General features: G+C 30.2%; 2 protein-coding genes across 3 annotated transcripts; both read left to right on the top strand.

Moving 5' to 3' along the window:
• The first annotated feature begins 12,012 nt into the window (after positions 1-12,012).
• LOC109806847 (protein CHLOROPLAST IMPORT APPARATUS 2) lies at positions 12,013-14,784 on the top strand. Of its 2 annotated transcripts, none has more exons than XR_002240439.3 (3): positions 12,013-13,499; positions 13,850-14,119; positions 14,490-14,784. XR_002240439.3 is itself a non-coding variant. In XM_020369375.3 (3 exons), exons 1-3 carry the CDS (start codon positions 12,558-12,560, stop codon positions 14,535-14,537), a joined length of 1,149 nt encoding a protein of 382 aa, XP_020224964.1. In that variant the 5' UTR covers positions 12,016-12,557; the 3' UTR covers positions 14,538-14,784. The 2 variants fall into 2 exon arrangements, 1 of the variants encoding a protein (XP_020224964.1); XM_020369375.3 differs by having other exon boundaries at positions 12,016-13,499; positions 13,850-14,008.
• Positions 14,785-19,012: 4,228 nt separating this feature from the next.
• On the top strand, positions 19,013-21,796 carry EMB2191 (Cytidine/deoxycytidylate deaminase family protein). Its single transcript, XM_020372670.2, has 8 exons — positions 19,013-19,168; positions 19,346-19,383; positions 19,782-19,848; positions 20,920-21,079; positions 21,171-21,267; positions 21,342-21,442; positions 21,572-21,631; positions 21,755-21,796. The coding sequence occupies exons 1-7, from the start codon at positions 19,121-19,123 to the stop codon at positions 21,607-21,609; spliced, it is 549 nt and encodes a 182-aa protein (XP_020228259.1). The 5' UTR covers positions 19,013-19,120; the 3' UTR covers positions 21,610-21,631; positions 21,755-21,796.
• Positions 21,797-22,119: the final 323 nt, after the last annotated feature.

Raw genomic sequence — 22,119 nt, 5'->3', positions numbered from 1 at the left:
GTGTTGTTAGATCTAATTAGATAGTTGTGAAATTTTTTTTTTAGAATCATTTCTCGCTGGGCTGACTGACTAGTCTCAGTGTCCGAGGCATAACTTGGGCTGTGATGGTCCAAATGATGCAAAATTGGTGTCAATGGAAATCTAAGAGAAAAACGCACAACTTTTGCAGAAATAGCCATTTGCAAAATCGGTCGTTTAGGAGGTCAAAATTGGACTTTTATTAATACAATTGTTTCTCGCTGGGCTGATTGGCAAGCCTCGGTGTTTGGGGTATAACTTGGTCGGTGGTTGTTCAAATGATACAAACTTGGTGGCTATGGAAAGATAAGAGAAAATCCTACAACTTTCGTGAAGGAAATATTTTCAGATTCGGCTGTCTATAAGGTCCAAATCAGTAGCCAAAGTCGGTGCGGAAAAGAACATGGCACCAACTCCATTAATTCACACCAACTCCATTAATTCATCCCACCAACTTCTATAATTCATTCCACTAATTCATTCCACTTAGTTTTGTCTATCTTTTTCTCCATTATTTTACATTTTTTTAATGTGTTTTGGAGGCTATAAATAGGCCTTCACTTCTCCATTGCAAACCATCCCAAGAAATACTTCTCATCCCTCAATTCTCATTCTCTCTTCTCTCATACTCTCTTCTTTCCCTCTTCTTCTCTTTAAAGACCAAGGGAAATCTAGAGGAGGAGGTTCTGTCCTAGTTTTAGCTCCGGCCCCTATTTTAGACGGAAGGAGCCTTGGGGAGGCAGCTGTGCTATAGTCTCAGTTTCTGCCCGAGTTTCAATTCAGGTTTATCCAAGTAAGGGTGGCATTTATAAAATTAATCTAGTATGGGTAGTACTTATAAGACTTAATCTAGTATACATGAGCATGATAGGAGTAGTATAACTTTTAATATGCTATTTTGTTTGTATGAAGGTTGTTATTTATTTAAATTGATGGTTGTTATTTATTCAAGTTGGTGGTTGTTTTGGATATTTAATTTGGCATGGTTATGATTATGTTTATATATATAATTATGAAGTATGTGTATGTGGTTTGGAAAAGTAAATAGGACTGAGAGGAGTAAGGTTATGGATGGGAGGTCTCTTGGTGAGATCAGGGATATAATCTTTGGAGAAAATATGGTATTTCGGAATCCCATTGTGAGGATTTCCAATTTGGAAATTTTCCAAGGATTATATAGTAAACCACTTCAGATGTTAGGTGGATTCTGAAGTACTCCTCTAAGTATCTATTTGCTACCGGTATGGGTCTGGGTCGAGTCATACCGATGGATGAGGTGACCCCACCAGGGTTACGTGACGACGTAATCCAACTGTATACTTTCCATGAGAGGTTAGGCGTGAGACATGGGTTGCTGACATGTTTCACCGTATCAACACTTGGTTTGGATAGGTGTTGAGGCCAACATTTGGTTTGGATGTGTTGGTTACATCATGGATTATACGGTGGTGTGACTTTGCTTTGGATGTGGATTATGTATACATATGGTATGGATTGTATACTAGGGTTATGGATTTCTTTAATTAATATGTATGCTATTGGTTTATATCTATCTTGGAAATACATGTTGGTTTGAACAAATAATTGTTAAATGATATTTATACTATGGTTGGTTTTATACGTGCTAACCCTTATGTTTCCATGTGGTGGAACTGTGATGATCTCACTATGTGGGGGAGCAGATCAGGTGTGAAGCCATAGGATAGCAAGGAGTCTTCTGGGTAGCTGCTTTGAGAAGTGGCTAGGCTTAGAGCTTGACCAGCACCTAGGGTGTTTCTGTTAATGGTTAATGTTAATATATTATGGATGACTGTATGATTTTACTGAGAATGACTAATATACTTATGTTTGCTATTATGAAAACAATTTTTACACTCTAGCGTAGCTGGCTTTTGCTCTATTTTTTTTATTATAAATGCTCTTTTATTTTGGTTGGTTATTGATGTGATGACCTAAGGTGGGTCGTTACAAGATACATGGAAAATGAGAAGAAGAATAAAGGAAAAGCTAAAGAACCCTTATTTCTAGTTGGTTCCAAGTTCTTTTTTTTTTGCTCTGCTATGCTCGGGCTCCTCCTCTCTTTTTATCCTTCCATTTCCTTTTTAAAGGTCGACCAAAATAAAATAAAGTAGGAAAGAGAGATATCAAAGCGTTCAACGACTTTCAAGCGGTTGAACACTTGAGATTCTTCAAGGTGAAGTAACTTACAGTGGCTGAGCCCTTGGTCTAACGGCTAAGCTCTTGGGAGCTACAAAAATTCAGCCTCTCTAATCTTGAACTGCTCAGCCCTTTTTCAATCGTTGAACGGTTTGAGTTTTTTTTCCCACATGCTTCTCTACCTGTAAATCGTTCGACCCTTTTTCAATTATTGAGCGGTTTGGGTTTGATTTAAATTCTTTATCTTTTTTACATTTACAAAATAAAAACACCCCAAAAATTAATAAAAATATGGCAAAAACCCTATTTTTGTCCCTTATATTAATTGTTTGTTTCAATTTAGTCCAACTTTTATTTTTGGTTTCAATTTGGTCCCAAACTAATTAATTAGTTTCAATTTAGTCTCAAATTAATTAATTGGTTTCAATGTGGGACTTACGTCCAAATTTTTTAAACGGAGTTAACTTTTGGCCACGTGGATGTCACGTAGATGCATAAGTGGATGACAATTTTTTTGAAAACACCTGGACCCAGAACGGCCCGTTCTGAAACCGGAATGGGCCATTCTGGTTGCACTTTTGGTGCGTTAATTTTGCATCCGGAACGGCCCGTTCCAGGTACAAAATTAACACACAAAAAGTGCAACCAGAACGGTCCGTTCCGGTTTCAGAACAGGCAGTTCCGGTTTAATCCTTTTTTTATATATAAAATATTAATTTTATAAAATATATATTATTAATTATATTTTAATTATGTTGTTATATCTAATAAAATAAATATATTAATATTTTTATATATTTTATTTTATTATGTTTATCTTATTAATTTTTATCATTTTATTCTTCTAATTTTAAATAAGTTGCAAAAATTTATAAAGTGATACTTAAATATTTCTTCAAACAAAGAGAAAAAGAAAAAATTATTACTCTATTTATAAGACAATTGTATTTTATAAAAATAAGTAATTTTAAAATTTTTACCATAAAAATATATTTTTCAAAATTATTATATTTTTTAATAAAATTAATAAAAAATATTGGTTTAATTGCATCTTTTATCCCTCAAGTATTACAATTGTGCAGTTTTGATCCCCAAGATTTTAATTGGGTAATTTTAGTCCTTAAAGAATTGCAATTGCGCGATTTTGGTCCTTCAATTTTTAATTGAACAATTTTAGTCCCTCGAATATCATAATAGTACGATTTTAGTTTCTCCCAATAAAAATTAATAATTTTAATATATATATATATATATATATAATGTTTTAAAATTAAAAAATTATTTATCTATTCAAATTAACGTATATTATAATTTTTGATATTATATCAATAATATTATTAATATATTTATAGATAAACTAATAATTTGATAAATATAACTTGTTATATATTAATATATTTTTACAAAAATATAAGTATATTAATTAGAAATATATATCTGATCTTATATATTTATATTTTTGTAAAAGTATATTAATATATATTAAGTTATATTTATCAAATTATTAGTTTATCTATAAATATATTAATAATAAAAATTGTGAAACTAAAATTACACAACTGTAATCTTTTAAGGACTGAAATTACTTAATTAAAACCTTAGGGATCAAAATTGCATAATTATAATACTTGAGCGATAAAAAACATAATTAAGTATATTCTCAGTTTTGGAACGGGCCGTTCTGAACCCAGAACGGCCTGTTCTGAAACCAGAACGTCCCGTTCTGCTGCACTGGTGGTGTGTTAATTTTTGCATCTGGAGCGGCCCGTTTCAGTTGCAAAATTAACACACCAAAAGTGCAACCAGAACGGTCCGTTCTGGTTTCAGAACAGCTCGTTCTGGTTTCAGAACGGGTTGTTCTGGGTCCAGGTATTTTCAAAAAAATTGTCATCCATGTGGCATCCACGTATGCATCCACGTGACATCCACGTGACCAAAAGTTAACTCCGTTTAAATAATTTGGACGGAAGTCCCACATTGAAACCAATTAATTAATTTGGGACTAAATTGAAACTAATTAATTAGTTTGGGACCAAATTGAAACCAAAAATAAAAGTGGGACTAATTGAAACAAACAATTAATATAAGAGATCAAAATAGGGTTTTAGCCTAAATATATTCATCAACTCTCAACAAAAAGTCATACTTCATATTCTTTTGATTTTATTTACAAACTTAGGGGTTTAATTATAATTTTCATATTAAAATAATTAGATAAGTGTTAAAATTGATTAAACTAATTACGTAAATTTGATACTTATAAATATATATATATATATATATAATTTCTAAATATAAATAAATAAATAAAAATAAGTACTAAAATATTTGAACTATTTTCATTCCTATTTAGGCTGGGGTTTATGTTTTTTTTTCTCATTCTTTAGTTGTCTGGGTTTTGGTGCTCGTTGTGGTTTAAACGAAGTTGCTATTTGTCTCTCTTGAGGATCAGGAGTATACCAAATAGCTAGTATAGAAACATTTGGACTTAAAATGTTTTCATATGATAAAATTGGTGCAATGAAGTGTCCATGCTTGTGAAGGATGGAATATATGGTCCCCAATATGTGTCTTTTTTGTTAGCATCTGCTTTGTTTTGTTGATCAACTAGCTTGCTGTATAAGATAGTGACACCAAAGGTGACCCATGTATACCTTTTAAGGTCATTCTAAACTTCAAAGCATTAGGTTTCTTCTTACTTGGGTGTATTCACCGCAAGAGTAGGTCTCATTTGGATTTAGTTGAAATATGTGTGACTAGTAATAACAGTTTCTGTCATTTCTTATCTACAATTTCAAGTCATAACAATTTTAACGGTTATAATTGTCGGCAATGTATGTTTTTTCTTAGTCTTTAAAACAGCTAGTGCCTGACTAACAGTAGGGTAAGTAAATTCATGAAAATCACTGGGAGTTGAGATAATATATATGAATTTATAAGTTCTAAAGTGTGAAGTGTGATAGTTGTTAGAAAATTCACGAAACATTATAAACTATTTTTTCTATGGGCAAAATGTGTGTTATTTGTGTTTCTTTATTTTTAATTTCTTCAATTTCTGTAACAAAAATATGAGGTTTTTAAGATATGCTGTATATTTAAAAGGGACAAAAAGAAAGAAGTAGAAGGGGCTACTTGTGAGTTGTGACAATTAATTTCAACTTCTTTTCATGAGTGTTTGGTTTTTCTGTTTAATTTACACCAAAAGTTAACTTCTATGAGCTTAGGTGGATCTCTTAAAGAAAACAAAAGCAATTTATAAATTCGTTGTTTATATACTTGGCTAGGAATAGGGACAGGTAGTTACATGTTCACTTCAATTGATAGTACAAATTTTTAGTAATACTGTATTATCAAGAGAGTGTTTATTAATTGTCATTTCAATTATCATTCTCATTTAATTAAATTTTATGATTTATGAAATTATTAATTGGTGAGAAAAATTACTAATTTGATTAAATAAATTCCAAATTACAGTCTCTAAGGGGGTGTATTGAATTAGGATTTTAAAGGACTTTTTTAGTTAAAAAAAATCCTGCGGATTTTAAAAGACTTTGCAGGATTTTCATTACTTTTAAGATTTTGCAAGATTCTACAAGACTTAAAATCAGGATTTTAATGGATTCTGCAAGACTTTTAAATTAGGATTTTAATGGATTCTGTGGGATTTTGTGGAGTTTTGACATTTGATAAGATTTAAAAAAAATTATACATTCAAATTTAAAAAGAGTTAAAGATAAAAATAATAAATAAAAAAAATAATGTCTAGATAAATAATAATAATAATTCTCTATAATATTCTATCCTCTTTTTATAGCATCCACTATCAATTGTAACAATTCATCGGAATCATCCTTAATCCAAGCTTCATAGTTTTCTTTCTCTTTTCATTTTTCTTTATTATTTCCTTGTGAATCTCCCATTTGAATTACTAAAACAATATATGTTAAAAAATAGTTATATAAATAATTACGGATAATAGACAAAATCAATAAAATTATATTATTATTTTTAGAAGCACACCATCATACAAGATCGAATATATTTTTGCTATCCAAATGGATCAAATACCTCAGTTATTATAAAAAAATGTAAAAACGAAAATATAGAAACATAAGATAATTTTTTATATAAAAAAATTAGTATATTCGATACTGAAAAAATATTTAGATATATAATTTTTTTATATAAACAGAAGTATTTAGATATAGAGAATATATATATATATATATATATATATATATATATATGATAATTTTTAACGATATTTATAAATATAAATTATTCTAACAAATATTTTAACAATATTTTCTTTTTTAAAAAATAAGTTAATGAATGCATAAATCCTAAACCCTAAAAAATTAGATATTGCAATGTCTTATGTTAATTTTCTTTTTTTAAAATATAAAAAATCTTAATTTCATAATATAAAAATAAAAAAGAAAAATTCATAGTAAAAAAAATAAAATAATTGTTGAGTCATAAAAGGAGGAGGGATAAGAGTAACAAATTCAAGGGAAAGAGAGAATTCGCAATTTTTATGCTAAGAGGGTTCTTCCCCTTAAGATCCATTTTTATCTCATTCTACTCACAAAAACCCTAACAAATTTATCTTTTATTTATATATATATATATATATATATATATTGTTGAGATTATGATATCAATTTCATCTTTCACCTTTTTCTTTTCTTAACGTGTGTCATAAAAAAAAATTACCACTTAAAAGTTAAAATTTCAAGTATTTTTTTGTGTTATATAAAGAAACAAATTCAACTACATAGAATAAAATAAAGTAAGTCAATTAAAGAGAACGAACAGAAAAATAAAACAAGTCAATGACACTATCATTTACATATTAGAGTTTCAAAAAATAGGAGAATGGTATGAGAATAGTATTATATATGAGCAATGAACAATAGTGTAGTATTATTAGTAGAGAAAAAATGGAGAAGACAGGAGCATAGAAAAAAAAGATGAAAAACTCACTTGAAAATTCTTAAAACACTTGAAAAATCATTTCAAACAATCCTTCAAAATCCGATGGGTTTGGATGGGATTGTTTTATGAATCTGGTATTTATAGATAACACTAGAAAGTCTTTCAAAATCCCTCTCACACAACAATCCTTTAAAATCCTTAAATTTTTGAATACCAATGGATTATTTTTAAGTTGTAAAAAATCTCAAATGAATACCAGTGGATTTTAATGGACTCTTTAAAAAATCCTAAAAATCCAGATTGAATACCACTGGATTGTTTTTAAGTGACATAAAATCCTGATTGAATACCAATGGACTTTTTTACTCAAAAAAAGTCTTTTAAAATCCTACGAAATCCTAAACCAATACACCCCCCTAAGTTTATTTTGTTATGAGCTATACCATCTATATATGTATATATTGTTAATAGAAATTCTCTTCTTAATATATATATATATATATATATATATATATATATATATTTATTTATTTATTTATTTGTTTTATAGTTATAAGATTTGAATGAAGATGTTATCTGAGAACTGATGATTTCAATTTTATTCTTACCAATAAAGTTGTAATGGGTGTTATGTATAGATATAGAAATAGATATAATTAATTGGGATATGCATAGAGATAATTCCATGAACTTAAGAGTGTGTAGAGCGAATGAAAGAGATTATGTTAAACTGTGGGCAGCTAGAATCCACACATTAAAAGATTATATAAGTTGAGGATAATATTTTGATAACATGAAGGTGCATTATTAATTGGTGTTGGAAAACATACGTAGAGTCACATGTTTTGATGAAATCTCTACCATATATAATCGTACAGTCCATGGCTTATCCAATTTCAATGGTCGTCCACATTACAAGTCATTCCCTTCTCCTGATAATATACTGCCAAGTATCAACTCTCAGTCTATCACATGATTACGTTTTTCAAATAACTTTCTTTGGAATTATTCTACTTTTTTTTTTTTTTTTTTTTATGTAAACTTATTATTTGTTTAAACATATACAATATTATTATTCCCTTTTAACAATAACTCGTGTTAATAATACAAAATACAATGATTAAGGATTGAAGGAAAAAATTGTGGCAAATGAAATCCCACAGAAAAAAATTATACACCGTAATTTTATAAGTGGAAAAAATTACCTATATGATAACAATTATAATTATGTATAACTATTTAAAAAGTAATTAGCATGGTTTAATAATATATATAAGAATATACGTGAGAAAGTGTATGCTGGGAGAAGAAATAAAAGGTGCGGAAAAAGGTTTTCTTCAATTTCATCTGTCAAATAAGAAGCTTCGGGATATTTAGAAAATATATAAAATAAATAAACATCTTTTTTAAAATATTTTAGTTTGGACATGAAATATACAATCACATATTTTATCTCAAAATATCTGATATAGAAAACGACACTGGACACTGAAATGCAAACAAAAAAGTGCAGCACTCCTTCTAAGTTTTAACAATTCTGTACACAGAGAAACGAAAAATATTTTTACCGACCAGCTTTTTTACAAGTTCTTCATAATATTTGTTAGACAAAAGAAAGTATGAGAATATTCGAAATTTTATTTTTATACAAAAGTGAAATAATCAATAATTTTTTTAATACATCACAATTTTTCCCTGACCTCTGATCAATAAATACTTTTAATTAGAATATAATTTACATATTAAAATTATTTATTATTATAGTTTTTATTTACCCTAAAATATTATAACTTTTTTGTCATATAAAAAAATTATTTTGTACATCGCACATATTAAAATATTATTTATAGGATAAGATAATATTTAATATTAAACTTACTAATGTTAATGGCTAAATTTGTAATTAATGATTATATAAAAATATCATAAATAAATTTTTTTGTTTGCAGGAATGAATTGTTATGTTTTAATTACATAAAAAATTTATATTTCGTAATACACAAATTAAAGTAATATGATATATATATATATATATAATTAAAAAAAAGGTTAGTTTAAATTTTAAATTAACAAAAAAGAATTAAATATATATATATATATATGTATATAAACTATACGATATATAAAAAATAATTAAATCAAATCATATTTGTTTATTCTTTATCAACAAAGACAATACAAAATATTGAAGAATTACACAGGTAATCCAAGTAGGATTTTATTTTTTTTATTAAACCTTTTTTTCTTATTAGTCTTGTAAATATTAGTTTATAGTCTCTTCACAATTTAAAATATTTTATTTATATTTTATGTATTATGTTTTTTATTTGTAATTTCATAAATTTTACTTTTTAATAATCTCTATAACAATATATGAAAGAAATTAAAAGAAAAATAATATATATAAAAAATAAAATAAAATATTTTTAAATGTAGAAATTAAAAATAAAAGTTTATGAAATTATAAGGATAGTAATTAAAAAATTATTAATTATTTTTTACTTTTTGTTTTTTTGTTAATTAAACTCTTAATATATATTTATTTAGTGCGTTAAAAATAGCGGTGTTTTGAGTTGTTTGAAGCTCAACATCTGTTTATTTGTGATTATATGGGTATTGGCTCCAAGTAGTAAGTACGAAAATGACTCAAGACCCTTTCATCTCATGATCTCACCCAACACTCCTATGGACGGTGTTTCTTTTTCCTTTTTTTTTTTTTTTTTTTTTTTTTTTTTTTTTTTAAGTAAGGTGCGTTATTATTTATTGAAGCTTGAGACTTTGTTTTTATTTTATTTTATATATATATATTTATCATATTATAGATAAAAATTATCTTGCTGATTATACCACTAACTAATATTTTTATTGAAAATTTTCCTTTATTACTTTTAAGTAAGTTCCTCCCTCTTAACCACATACTCAAGCTTGAGATATTATTTGAAAATTTAAACAGTCCCACTCAAACCAATGAAATGATAGTTATTTGTTTAGAAACTAAATCAAAGTATTGACAAGTGAAAAATTAATTAGAACAAATTATACTACCAGTTTTTGTTTGGCCTGATTTTCTGTGTAAGATTAAGTTTGGGACCTAATGTTATTTTTAATTTAAATTATTCAATTATAATTATTTGATAAGATAAGAAAATTATACTATTATTAAGTAAGGTAAGTGTTTTAATAGGAATTGACTTACTTATGGTTTTGTTAACCTAATACCTTTCAAAACAATTACTCTATTACAGCTTCACTCCGTACATAGTCTTGCCTTCGTCATTTTCTCCTTGCGGTTAACATAATGATTTTAGGCATGAGCAACTTCCATAGTGCACAAGACTATGTGGATCAATTTTTTTAATAAAATATTTTGAAATAACAAAATTTATATTCATAAAATTATATAGGCTAAAAGTGAATTTTTAATTGAAGTATTTCTCTATATCAGATGTAAGATAACTAAGGTAGAATATTCATATCAACATTATAAAAACCAGAAGAAAGAGCTACTACTTGTCTCTATTATTTTTTTTAAAAAAATATTATTGATTAGTTAAAGGTTTACTGAAAGAAAAAAAAAGAAGAAGAAATTAAATAAAAAATATTTGAATAGAAATAATGAAAGAAAATAGATTAAAAGTTATAAAGATAAAATTCTTCAACAAATTGTATATACTAAAGTAAGATATCATTTTTATATATGTGTTATAGATTTTATCGTCTTACATTTCATCATTTTTAAAAAAATTTGTAATTTTTAATGAATACTTAATTTCTTTTTTACTAATTTAGTACCTGAATGTCATGTAGGTTTTTTTTTTTTTTTTTTTTTTTTTTTTTTTTTTTATTTATGAATTTTGAAATAGTGTATTTGATTTCTAACTTTTTAAAAATTTACAAAATATCCCATAGCTAATTTTCTATGAAGTAGATTCGAAATAACCAATGAATTAATAATTCATGGCAACTTTACTATGAAATCGTTATAACGAGGGTTGTTTTCATGTATTAAAATTGTGGAGGATCCAAATACATCTCTTTCAATGTGAAGCATCCAATTTTAAAGTGCTAACTAATTTACAATTTTGTAATGTGGCTTTTATATTAATTGAAACTAATTTAAACTTAAACATTATGCATAACGTTGTACCTTTCAACAAGAATAATTTGATTTATTTACAAACAATCACAATAAGAGAGTGCAGTTCCAAATTAGAAATTTTGTAAAAATTAATTAATTGAAATGAAAAGGAATTTAAGGATGAACATATTATTTTGCGGGCATAGATTGTAATTTGTTTGAAATAAGGAAGATATTTGTGGAAATATCTGTGGAACAAGTGTGAAATTGATGACACGTGGGCGTATAGCAAAAAGAATAGTGGGAGGTGGAGTGGGTTTTAGAGTTTATAAATAATAATATAATCTGAAATTGGCAAGTTGTGGCGTGAGAAAAAGACTAGATTTTGAAATGGTAATGAAGTAATGAGGAGTGATTGAACATAATAAGGCGAACGTAGCGTTGTTAAGTGCCACAGATGCAGTGCGGAAGAAACCAAAAGTGTTGGAATCTGGTTGGTTCCAAAAGCCCACCTCTTTTCTTCATACACGTGAACAACAGCTTACCCATAAAAGGTATGCCACGTGAGCCCCAAAATCTAAACCCTCCAATCAAAGGCTGCCACGTCACCAGATAAGGAAGCTCTTTCTAAAGGAGGTAAGATATGGAATAATCCCCCGTGTCCCATACTTGGTAACATTTTCATTACTCATTTACCAAACTGCCCCAAACAAAAATCATTCTTTAAAAATCCTTAATAATATTGGTAGCAAATCGTTCTACTCAAATAAATGCATTTATTTATGATGCGAGTATTAAATAAAGAATGGCCGGCTGAGCCAGATGATAATCCTGAATCGAATAGGGATATTATAGTAAAAGAGCAAGGTAAAATAATTGAATTTGTAAAAGAGAGAAGAGAGGGTTAATGGGAGTGGTCCCTACTCCCTACATAGGAACAGCAGAGAAACTGAGCATTGTCTCTTCCCTCGTTCTCATCTCCGTAGCTACAGCTCCTCCACTGCACTCTGCACTCTGCACTCTGCACTCTGCACCCAACCCTTCTCTCTCTTCTTCACCACTCCGCCTATACATACACGCTTCTTTCCCTTTTATCTGCTTCACCTCCTTTCTCTACGTTTCATACACCAATTTCAATGCTCTCTTTTCTACACTAGCCACACCATTCTCCTCTATTCCCAAACAAACACAAACGTCTTGGCCTTTTCTTCATTTCCCTTTTTTTTATTAAAAAAAAACAAAAATAGCTCAATAACTTTTGTTGCTTGTACTTTTTGGGTTTAGGGTTTTGCACCCCCTTTAACTCCCATTCCCATACAACTCTATGCAATTCTGAGCATTCATTAATTATTATATAAACAAAACAATGTCTTCGTGTTTAAGCGGAGCAGGGGGAAGAACCTACGGTTTCGATTTCGAATTCGTTAAATCTCCATCTTCCCCCACCAGAAACTCCCACACATCTTCTTCACCGTCCTCAACAATCTCCGAATCCAGCAATTCGGCGGCGCTAGCTATCTCCACCAAGAAACCCAGAACTCCGCGAAAGCGACCCAACCAAACCTACAATGAAGCCGCGGCGCTTCTCTCCACGGCCTACCCGAACCTCTTCTCCCCCAAGAACCTCAAGACGCACGGCAGAGGAAAATTCACGCGGCCCACATCGGAGAATTTCGATTACGACTCTTCCGAGCTCCTGTTGCCGTTCAGAGTTTTCGACGGCTCCTCGTCGTGTTTCCTTCTGGACCAAATGGGCCCCAAGCCCACGGAGAGGCCCAAAGTGGTGAGCGTGTGCGAGAGCCCCGGGGAGATAAGCTCCGTCGCCAAATTGAATTGCCTTGAACTGAACGACGACGACGTTTGCCAAGAGAGCCTCGACGCCGAATCGATTCTCGACGAGGAAATTGAGGAAGGGATGGATAGCATCATGGGAGGGACCATCATCCAAGAGGAATCCAACGACGCCGTTCGCAACGTCCTAATGGCCTTCGAGTTCGCCAGACCGCGCGTTAGGGCTCTGCGCCACGTCGACCACGCAAACTGCTGGAACTTTCCCACCGTCGATATTCTCCAGATATCGCCCAAAATTAAGCCTCCGCCGCTCGCCGCCGACAAGAAGACCAAGAAGAAGAAGCTGGCGGAGAAAGAGAAACCGGTGATGGAGTTTAGAAACGTCGAATTGCCCAAACCCAAACAGGGTTTGATGTTGAAATTGAATTACGACGACGTCCGGAGCGCTTGGTCCGACCGCGGCACTCCCTTCGCCGACGATAGCCCCCTCGCCGACGCGCCGGAAAATGACGTCGCTGTAAGTTCCGATAACTGAGACTGTTGAAAGTTAAAATCTTGGTAATCCCTAGAGTGTGTGGGGTTTAGGAGGAAATAACAAGCGTTTAAAAAAAGTAATTTTTCAACACTGGTTAGCATTTTTTAATCACGTGGAGCATGGAATGGCACTTTTTAAAAAAAAAAACCGAAATAGTTAAGTATTTCATGCATGTCATGCTCCATTCCTGTTTACTTTAGTTTAGAATTAAATTGGGTTGGGTGTGTTAAAACTTAAAAGTAAAAGACAAGTGTTGGGGGACATGGTAAGAGGGTGGGGTGCAGGAGCAGTGGATAGTTAACTAAATTGGTTTGTGGCATTGTGGGAGGCAGGCGCGGTTGTCGCAGATTGATTTGTGGTGGGACAACAATGGAGGAGTGAGAGAAGCTAGCGTGCTGCGCTACAAAGAGAAGCGGCGAACACGCCTCTTCTCAAAGAAGATCAGATACCAGGTGAGGAAAGTCAACGCAGATCGACGGCCCAGAATGAAGGTATGACTCAGTTCAAGTTGAGGACACTCGGACAGATATTTCATTTATGTCAGATAAAAAACATAAGAGAGAGCAAAATCTTCTTTATCATTTGGTGATGATAATTGGACGGTGAGTGCGTCACAGTTTATTTTTGTTATGGAGAGTGGACCCCCTTCCTCACTTTGTCCAACTTTTCAGGATCTATCTATTTTTTCACCTTCTTTCATACCAATGTTTTTGGTTTCTCTTTTTAATTTCATGTCTTCCACTTTTGCTTCACATTCTTTCATCATTAATAAAATCTATATTCTTATGTCTAACTATAATTCTAAAAGTTAGCCTCAACTCCAGTCCAGAGCTAGCAAGAGGAGCTAGGTGGAAACAAAGCTAGAACATAACTTAATCGTTTTTTTTTTTTTTTTTAATTTAAAGAAAATGAATTTTGAATTATGGCTTCATTTATGTTTGACAGACATACTACTTGTTTGTGATGTGGCAGGGACGGTTTGTTAGGAGGCTCAATTCTAGTTCGAATGCACACAGATGATATAGTATGTAGTTCGTAGCAGTAAAGCACGTGCTTTTTTGGGACTCTTTATTAAAAGATAAAAATTAAATAAAAAAGAAAGAGATAGTTCATTTATATATTTCTGTAACCTTTTACTTTTTTATTTTTATTTTTTTTCTTTAGTTCTTTACTTTTTGGGTTCTTCTCCCTTCCTTCACTATAAGATAAGGGGGGACAGTGGCTGGTTGAGATAAGCAACGAAAGCAAATTGCCTAAGATTCTATTACGCTTGATTCTCGACCTTCGTGTTATGGCCTCACGGAGATTCTTCGTTTCATACTTCCCACTATGTGGTCTATGCATTCTCGTTAGCAAATTAAAATATGCATCCTGTTGGAATCAGTACTGCAAAATAAAATATCTATGACGGGCACTACAATTCTTTTCATTCCACTTCAATTAGGAACCCCAAGTCCTTAATTTTAATAAGTTTTAAGGTGAAGGAGAGACATGCTCTGAGCCTCTGCAGTGAATCCGTTATCAAAAGCTAACATAATAAAAAAGAAGAAATTCAATAATTGCTATAGAATTTCTGATTTCATGCAAGATTCCTAAATTTCAGAGTACATACAATTGGTATAATGCTTAATTTGGCATTGCATTCTTCATATACACTAATGTAGCAAAGCCCAGTCAATTATCATATGTTAAACTATATTTTTGTTCAGCCAACAATAATTGACATTTTCTCTAATTATACTAAAGCTGTTTCTGCCTCTCAGGCCCCTTCCATGTTGCTGTGGTTCCCTCAATTTCTGTCTCTGAGGCCCAATACGTTTACTAAAAACAGTGTGCTTAAAAAAAAAAACTAAACCATTCATGTTGAATCACTACACACAGCCTGATTCTTAAAATATTTACAAGCATAACCATAGGGTTTCGTGACATATCCTCTACGTACAAGCCACAAATGTTGCCTAATTTTAATGCTATTAGTAAACACTAACTGGGGGTTAACCTTGCATTCTGGTTTATTTCATTTCTATGTTACATAGTTGTAATGCCTTCTACTTAATTAGGTCAACAGTTGAAAGAATTTAAAACATTTAATTATGAGATAAAGAGCAATATAGATTTATGGCATACATTAAAAACAACCAATGATCAAAAGGGATGCTCAGACAGGAGAGTGCCACCTGAGCATTATAGATTTTTTTAAATATGTACATGTATATCTTCTATAAATTATATAAACACAAAAACTTTATAGCAGTCATCATGGTATCTGCATCTTTACAAAAATGAAAGTGCGTTTAATATAAGTGAAGTGTAAAACTTACAAAATAAACCGTGTTTCACCATAAATGTAGCACCCAGTTCTGATTAAGTTGCGAGATGAGATGTGCACAGTTGCATGCATGCATCAGGCTATCACATTCACCAGAGGGCATAATGGATGGAAGTGGGAGAAAGAATTTCATTCTTGTATTTCCGGTTTTATTGTCTCGGGAGATGAAAAACATTATATCTCAAGGCAAACACACCACTGTTTCTCAATGAAACAAATTTGGAGTGAAAAGAGGCCAAAATGAATATTAAGTTAAGAAAACAACAGAATTAAAATTGGATACGGTATATTATAAAACCATCTTGGTTGTACAGTTGTACTTGCAACAAAGATAAATAAAATATACTAGATCCAACATCAATACTTTCCCCGACTAACTCTTTACAGTTCATATAAGTATAACTGAGTGAATGAAAATAGTGATAGAAAACAAGTGAAAAGCAAAACAAAGTCATGGATTGTTAATACAGAAATTAGGTGATTGTAGTTTACATCAAGATAAAAGATGGAAGGTCATAAAAAATTGCATTATAAATTGTTAATTTTTTGTTGCATGCTTAGTGTATGATAAAAAGTCATAAAAAAATTGCATTATAAATTTAAGTTCTTGTTATTAATATCACTCTCAATTTTCCTGCTTAATTAATTTTATACATTAATTTGAATTAATAGAACGAAGTATCAAATAATTTTTAAATTTTTTTAAAATTTGCATATTTAATATATATATGAGAATGATCCGTTTACTTTAGGAGTAAGCCTCTGTTCAATAATTCATGTTCTACATCAAATTTCAACGTTCCAACTGTTGAATTTAAAGTTCTTAATGCATAGATCAAATCTACAAATTTTAAAAAAATTTAAAAATCATTTGATACTTTGTTTCATTAATTCAAATCAATGTATAAAATAATTTTATGATTATCCGTCAATTTGAATTAATGAAATGAAGTATCAAATGATTTTCAAATTTTTTTAAAAATCTATAGATTTGATCCATGTATTAAGAACTTTAATTCCAACAGTTGAATCATTAAAATTTGATATAGAACATGAGTTATTGAATGAAGTAAATCTAAATAGACTTACTCCTAGAGTAAACGGATCCCTTTTATATATATATATAGAGAGAGAAAAGAAATGCATTATTATTGAAGAATATTTACTAATTTTATTTCAAAGTTCATGAAAAAAAAATATATAAATGAAAAAAGTGTGATAGAAATTATCATTAATATAGTTTTTGAACAATAATAATATAGTCGTTTAATAATGATTTCTTTTATGGGTTACATTGATTTATTAATTTAGTTTTTAAAAATAAATAAGATTGCTTTTAAATAATAAATAGAGATGAACCGCAGATTATACTATGTTCGAAGGGTTAAGTTGAGTTTGAACTCTAGAAACTCAACTTAATAACCTACCCAAGTTAGGATAGAAGGATGTTTTTAGAGGTTAGACTTTACTTTTGTGCTCTACGCTTTTTTGACATTTAGATAAAATGTGGAGAGGATTTGTTGCTTGAGGAGCAAATAATTTTTTTTTGAATCACTAAGACCACACTCCTTTTGCATCAAAGACCATCATCTGAGATAAGAGGGGGAATAAAATCATCTTCACATGACATGTATGAGAATTGTGGATTATGGGATTATCTCTCAATTCCTTAGACTTTGAATTGTACATGTTTGAGGATTTATGAATACTCTAAAATGGGAAGTAATAATATGTCAACCTGAAATAAGAGGTGACAATATGTTTCATGTCTACGATGTGTATTGTGTGTGAATTCACGATTAATTTCTTGATTCATGTTTTGTCTTTAATTTGCTTCTATTTGGAGTTAGGGTTCTAATATGTAGATTGAGATTTTATGTGTAATGAGTTTTTAAGTATAGAATGAGATTATACATGTGTTATAGGTTGATTAATGGGTGTTTTTATTTAAAATGATAAATAAGTTTTTGGTTTGAATTTGAGTGAGAATTGAGGCTTGATTTATCAAAGTTGTTAGGTTCAAGTCAAGTTTTTGCTCATCAAGTTAAGTCCGCTAAATGAAGGTAATGAACTATATGAGTGTTTGCTAAATGAATGAGGTACACTTAACAAATTCTAACTACTATGAGACTTATTAAGACATTCGCTAAGTGAGTTTAAACCTTTTGGTAAGGTCAGTTGGATCACTAAGCAAAGTAATTTCGATCAACAAGTTTTAATCTCTTAAAGGTGGTCTTTTTTTAATTCTCCAAACAAAAATAGTTTGTTCAGCAAATTTCTTCTCTCAATAACTCATAATCTATATTAAATTTCAATAATTTGATCATTAAATTAAAAATTATTAATAAATAAATTAAATCTACAAATTTTATCAAAATTTAAAAATTATTTTATATTTGATTATATTAATTCAAGTTAATATATTTTCATAAAAATATATTATATTTTAATTTTAACATGTATAACAAAGAATTATATAATTTATAAAGTTTAATTATTTATTAAAAAATTTTAATTTAATAATTAGATTGTTGAAATTTCTTATAAATTATAAATTATTGCTATTATTATACAATTATTTGCATAACAAAGCAACATAGTCTTCTTAATTCAAATCAGATTATTGATTGTGAAAAATAAATAATAAAAATAATTTGCTTGTATTCTACTTCGATATGACTAATCTACTATAAAAATACCTAATAGTGATAAAGTATTTAGAAGTGTAATTAGCCTTTTAAACTCCTTAGCTTCGTGTTTTTATATCTTTCTTTTATTATATTTATGAAATCCAAGACTTTTGGAATCATTCACGAAAATTTTAAGTTGACGAACCGTAATTCTCATAAAATTTATTCTTAAAATAATAAGTTTTTATTTATTTATAGTATATACAAGTACTTCAATTACTTTTCTTGAATACACAAAGAAAACAATAAAAAAATAATCAATGAAATTCTAAAAAGAAAATATAAGAAAAACTTTATAAATTACATGTGAAATACGTAATAACGTATTTTATAAAATATGGATTTGATTTAAATCGATTCAATTTTGCAAACACAAAAATCCATCGTAAGCAATAGATTATGCAAAAAGATGATTAAAAAACAATTATCATTAATTTTTGATTTTCATTAGATATAATTAGGATTTATTTTTTAATTGGATTGGACCTCCAAACCTAAAACATCCTTTGCTTCCCAACGTCCCTAAGAGCTTGGCCAGTGTGTGGGTTGACAAAGGGTTTTTCTGTTTTATTCTTCTGTGCAGGATGACCTCTCCGGAGACTCTTACGTTCATGGAGCTCGCCATTCAGCAGGTAATTCTTTCAAACAGTTCCCTTTTCTAGCTTATAAGCTTCCTTCACCATTCATTCTTTCGCAAATTAACACTTGCTTATTCATCTTCCTCTTGCATTCAAACTCACCATTCTAGCTTCAACTGTTCTTTATTATTTTATTGGACCCAACTACTATTGCTTTGCTTTATGTTACAGGCAAAGCTAGCTTTGGACGCTCTTGAAGTGCCTGTTGGGTAACTTACCTTTTCCATTTCATCAATCGTGTTACTTGAATACTATTGCAACTGAATCCCATCAATTGAATTTATTTTTCGAATTTGAGTAGGAATGCCCTATTTCTTTGATCCTTTTGTTGCGCAGTCAGACATTTTATTAATAATAATGACTTATTATTTTGTCCTTTAACATCTTTTACCTTTGAGAACAAGGTGTGTTTATCATTTGCTTGTGATTCCTGGTATTCTTCCTATCATTTGTTTAGTATAAAATTGTCTATATTGAATCTTTCTTTGCGCATCATCTTAATTGGTTTTCTGCATTGAATAGATTGGAGAAACTGTGTCTGTCACTTCACTGGGGCATTATTGCTTTGATTTGCTGTGTTCATTGAAACTATAGTATCTGTTGTCAGATGTGTAATTGTTGAGGATGGGAAGGTTATAGCATCAGGCAGGAACCGAACTACCGAGACACGAAATGTAATTTGATTAATGGCTTCTTTTTTTGTTTTCATACATTTATTTTCTATGCTTTGTTTTATATTTAGCTGCTCCTTTTACAATCTATTTGTAGTTTGGAACAATGGATTACTTTTGAATTTTTTGCTTGCCTACTGAAACCTTCATTTTTAAGAAATTTGGTTTCTATTTTCTTTTTGTCGGATATAGGCATTAGCATGACCTTTTTCGTGGTATAAATGGGAACCACATTGCAAATGAAATTTTAAAACACTCTGCTTCTGAGGGTAATGAAAAAATATTATTTGTTATAGCATGAAAGAAGAGTTTAAGATAAGAAATTGTGAAAACTCAACCATTGTGTATGGTAAGATGAGAAAAGGAATTCTACAGAAAGATGATAAATATGAAGCTTGGCTCATATGGCTCTCTACATGAATGAAATTTTGTGGAAAATATTTATCATCAGTGAACATGTTATTATATTTATATTTATACTTAAAAAGAAAGCCCCACAGCGAAAACTTATTTAAGCCTTTTAATCTGGCCTTAAAAGCCATAAGGTATTAATTTCTAATAAACAAACTGCTCACTCTTCAAATGACAGAAAACAGATAGAAAATGTGGAAATTTGGATAAGTTGAAAGAATTAACTTAAATAAATTGCTTACAGTGGTAATAGGTTTTGGTTAGCACGAAATTCACATTTGATCTTTTTGCACTGTTTTGGTTTTACGGACTTGGGTGAGTAATCACCTTGTCAATATTTGTTTTCACTTAGTCCTTGATTTTAATTATCCATTCCTTGATAGCCAAGAATGTGATTCTTGGTTAAGTACTTTTTTCATTAAGATATTGGTTTTGTGTTCCATTTTAAATAATAAAGAAAAAAATTGTCTGTTCTAGTCAAATATTGTTATCAAATATGTTTTGACTAGAAATTTTCATTCTTACACGAGGTAACAGTTATTTCACATTTCACCAAAGCTTTCGGCAATTCTTTAATCAGTCTTTCCTTTGGCTTTTCTTCATTATTGTAATCATTTTATCATTCAAGAATTTCTGTTATTTCTTCTCGGTACCTTTTTTCAGGCTACAAGGCATGCAGAAATGGAAGCTATAGATGTGCTTCTGGGGCAGTGGCAGAAAAATGGACTTTCAATGTCTGAAGTTTCTGAAAAATTCTCAAATAGCAGCCTCTATGTTACCTGTGAACCATGCATAATGTGCGCATCTGCTTTATCAATTTTAGGTATGCTTCTTCAAGGCTTCAGTTGATCAATCTATAATAGTTCGACTTTTATATTGTCCTTACTAATTCATTTATTTGTGTATTATCTCAGGTATAAAAGAAGTATTTTATGGCTGTTCAAATGATAAATTTGGAGGCTGTGGATCAATATTGTCATTGCATTTAAGTAACACCACACCACTCAACAAGTATGTCTTTTATATCTGTCTACTACATCCAGTAATGTATGTAAATAGATTATTATTATTTTTCTAATTAATAGTGAAGTTCCACCCGGAAAGAGTTTCAAATGTACTGGAGGTATAATGGCATCAGAAGCTGTCCTTCTGTTTCGAACATTCTACGAGCAAGGAAATCCCAATGGTAAGTTACTTTTATCTGTTCTTACTAACACAACCTTCTAATTTTAAAGCTGTCAGATATTGTTGATATGTGGTCCATATAAGCCTTAGTACTAGTAATAATACTTATGCTCTTTAAATTTCTTCTCAGCTCCGAAGCCACACAGGCCTCTAGCACGTCAGGCATGAAGTTTAATTTGAATATTACTAGGTTGGTTTTCATTATTTATGTGTACAAGGTTTTTTATTATTTGTGGCTAAAACCTGGAAGTTGTTGTTCGTTACTAATCCCGTGGTTTGAATTTCTTTTTTGTCCTGTAATATTTGCTGACAGTTGCTGATATGGTTATCTGTAATGAGCTCGGAATCTGTGCTACCGTAGCATTTGTTGGGGGGGGGGGGGGGGGGGGCGGATTCAAGCTGATATTGAATGTCATACTGGGCTTTACAATTTGAAAAATCAATTCATGTATGATTTACGACAATGATTAGAAAGATCAATCAAATATTGTCGTTTGAAATGAATCTTACTGGATTAAGTAAGTTCAAACTAATTGCCAAACGGAATTGAAGCTTTTTAATTTCGTTAAATATTTTGGTGTCTCTGAAATTCAATTTCGATAAATATTTTGGTGTCTCTGAAGTTGCAGCGGAGTTTCCATTTTATCGTATACGTTCTACGTAACTAGTGGGTGAAAG

Source organism: Cajanus cajan, chromosome 5 (genome assembly GCF_000230855.2).
Source record: "Cajanus cajan strain Asha chromosome 5, NIPB_CcT2T_4, whole genome shotgun sequence".
Lineage (NCBI taxonomy): Eukaryota > Viridiplantae > Streptophyta > Magnoliopsida > Fabales > Fabaceae > Cajanus > Cajanus cajan.
This window is presented reverse-complemented; position numbering and strand designations above follow the sequence as displayed.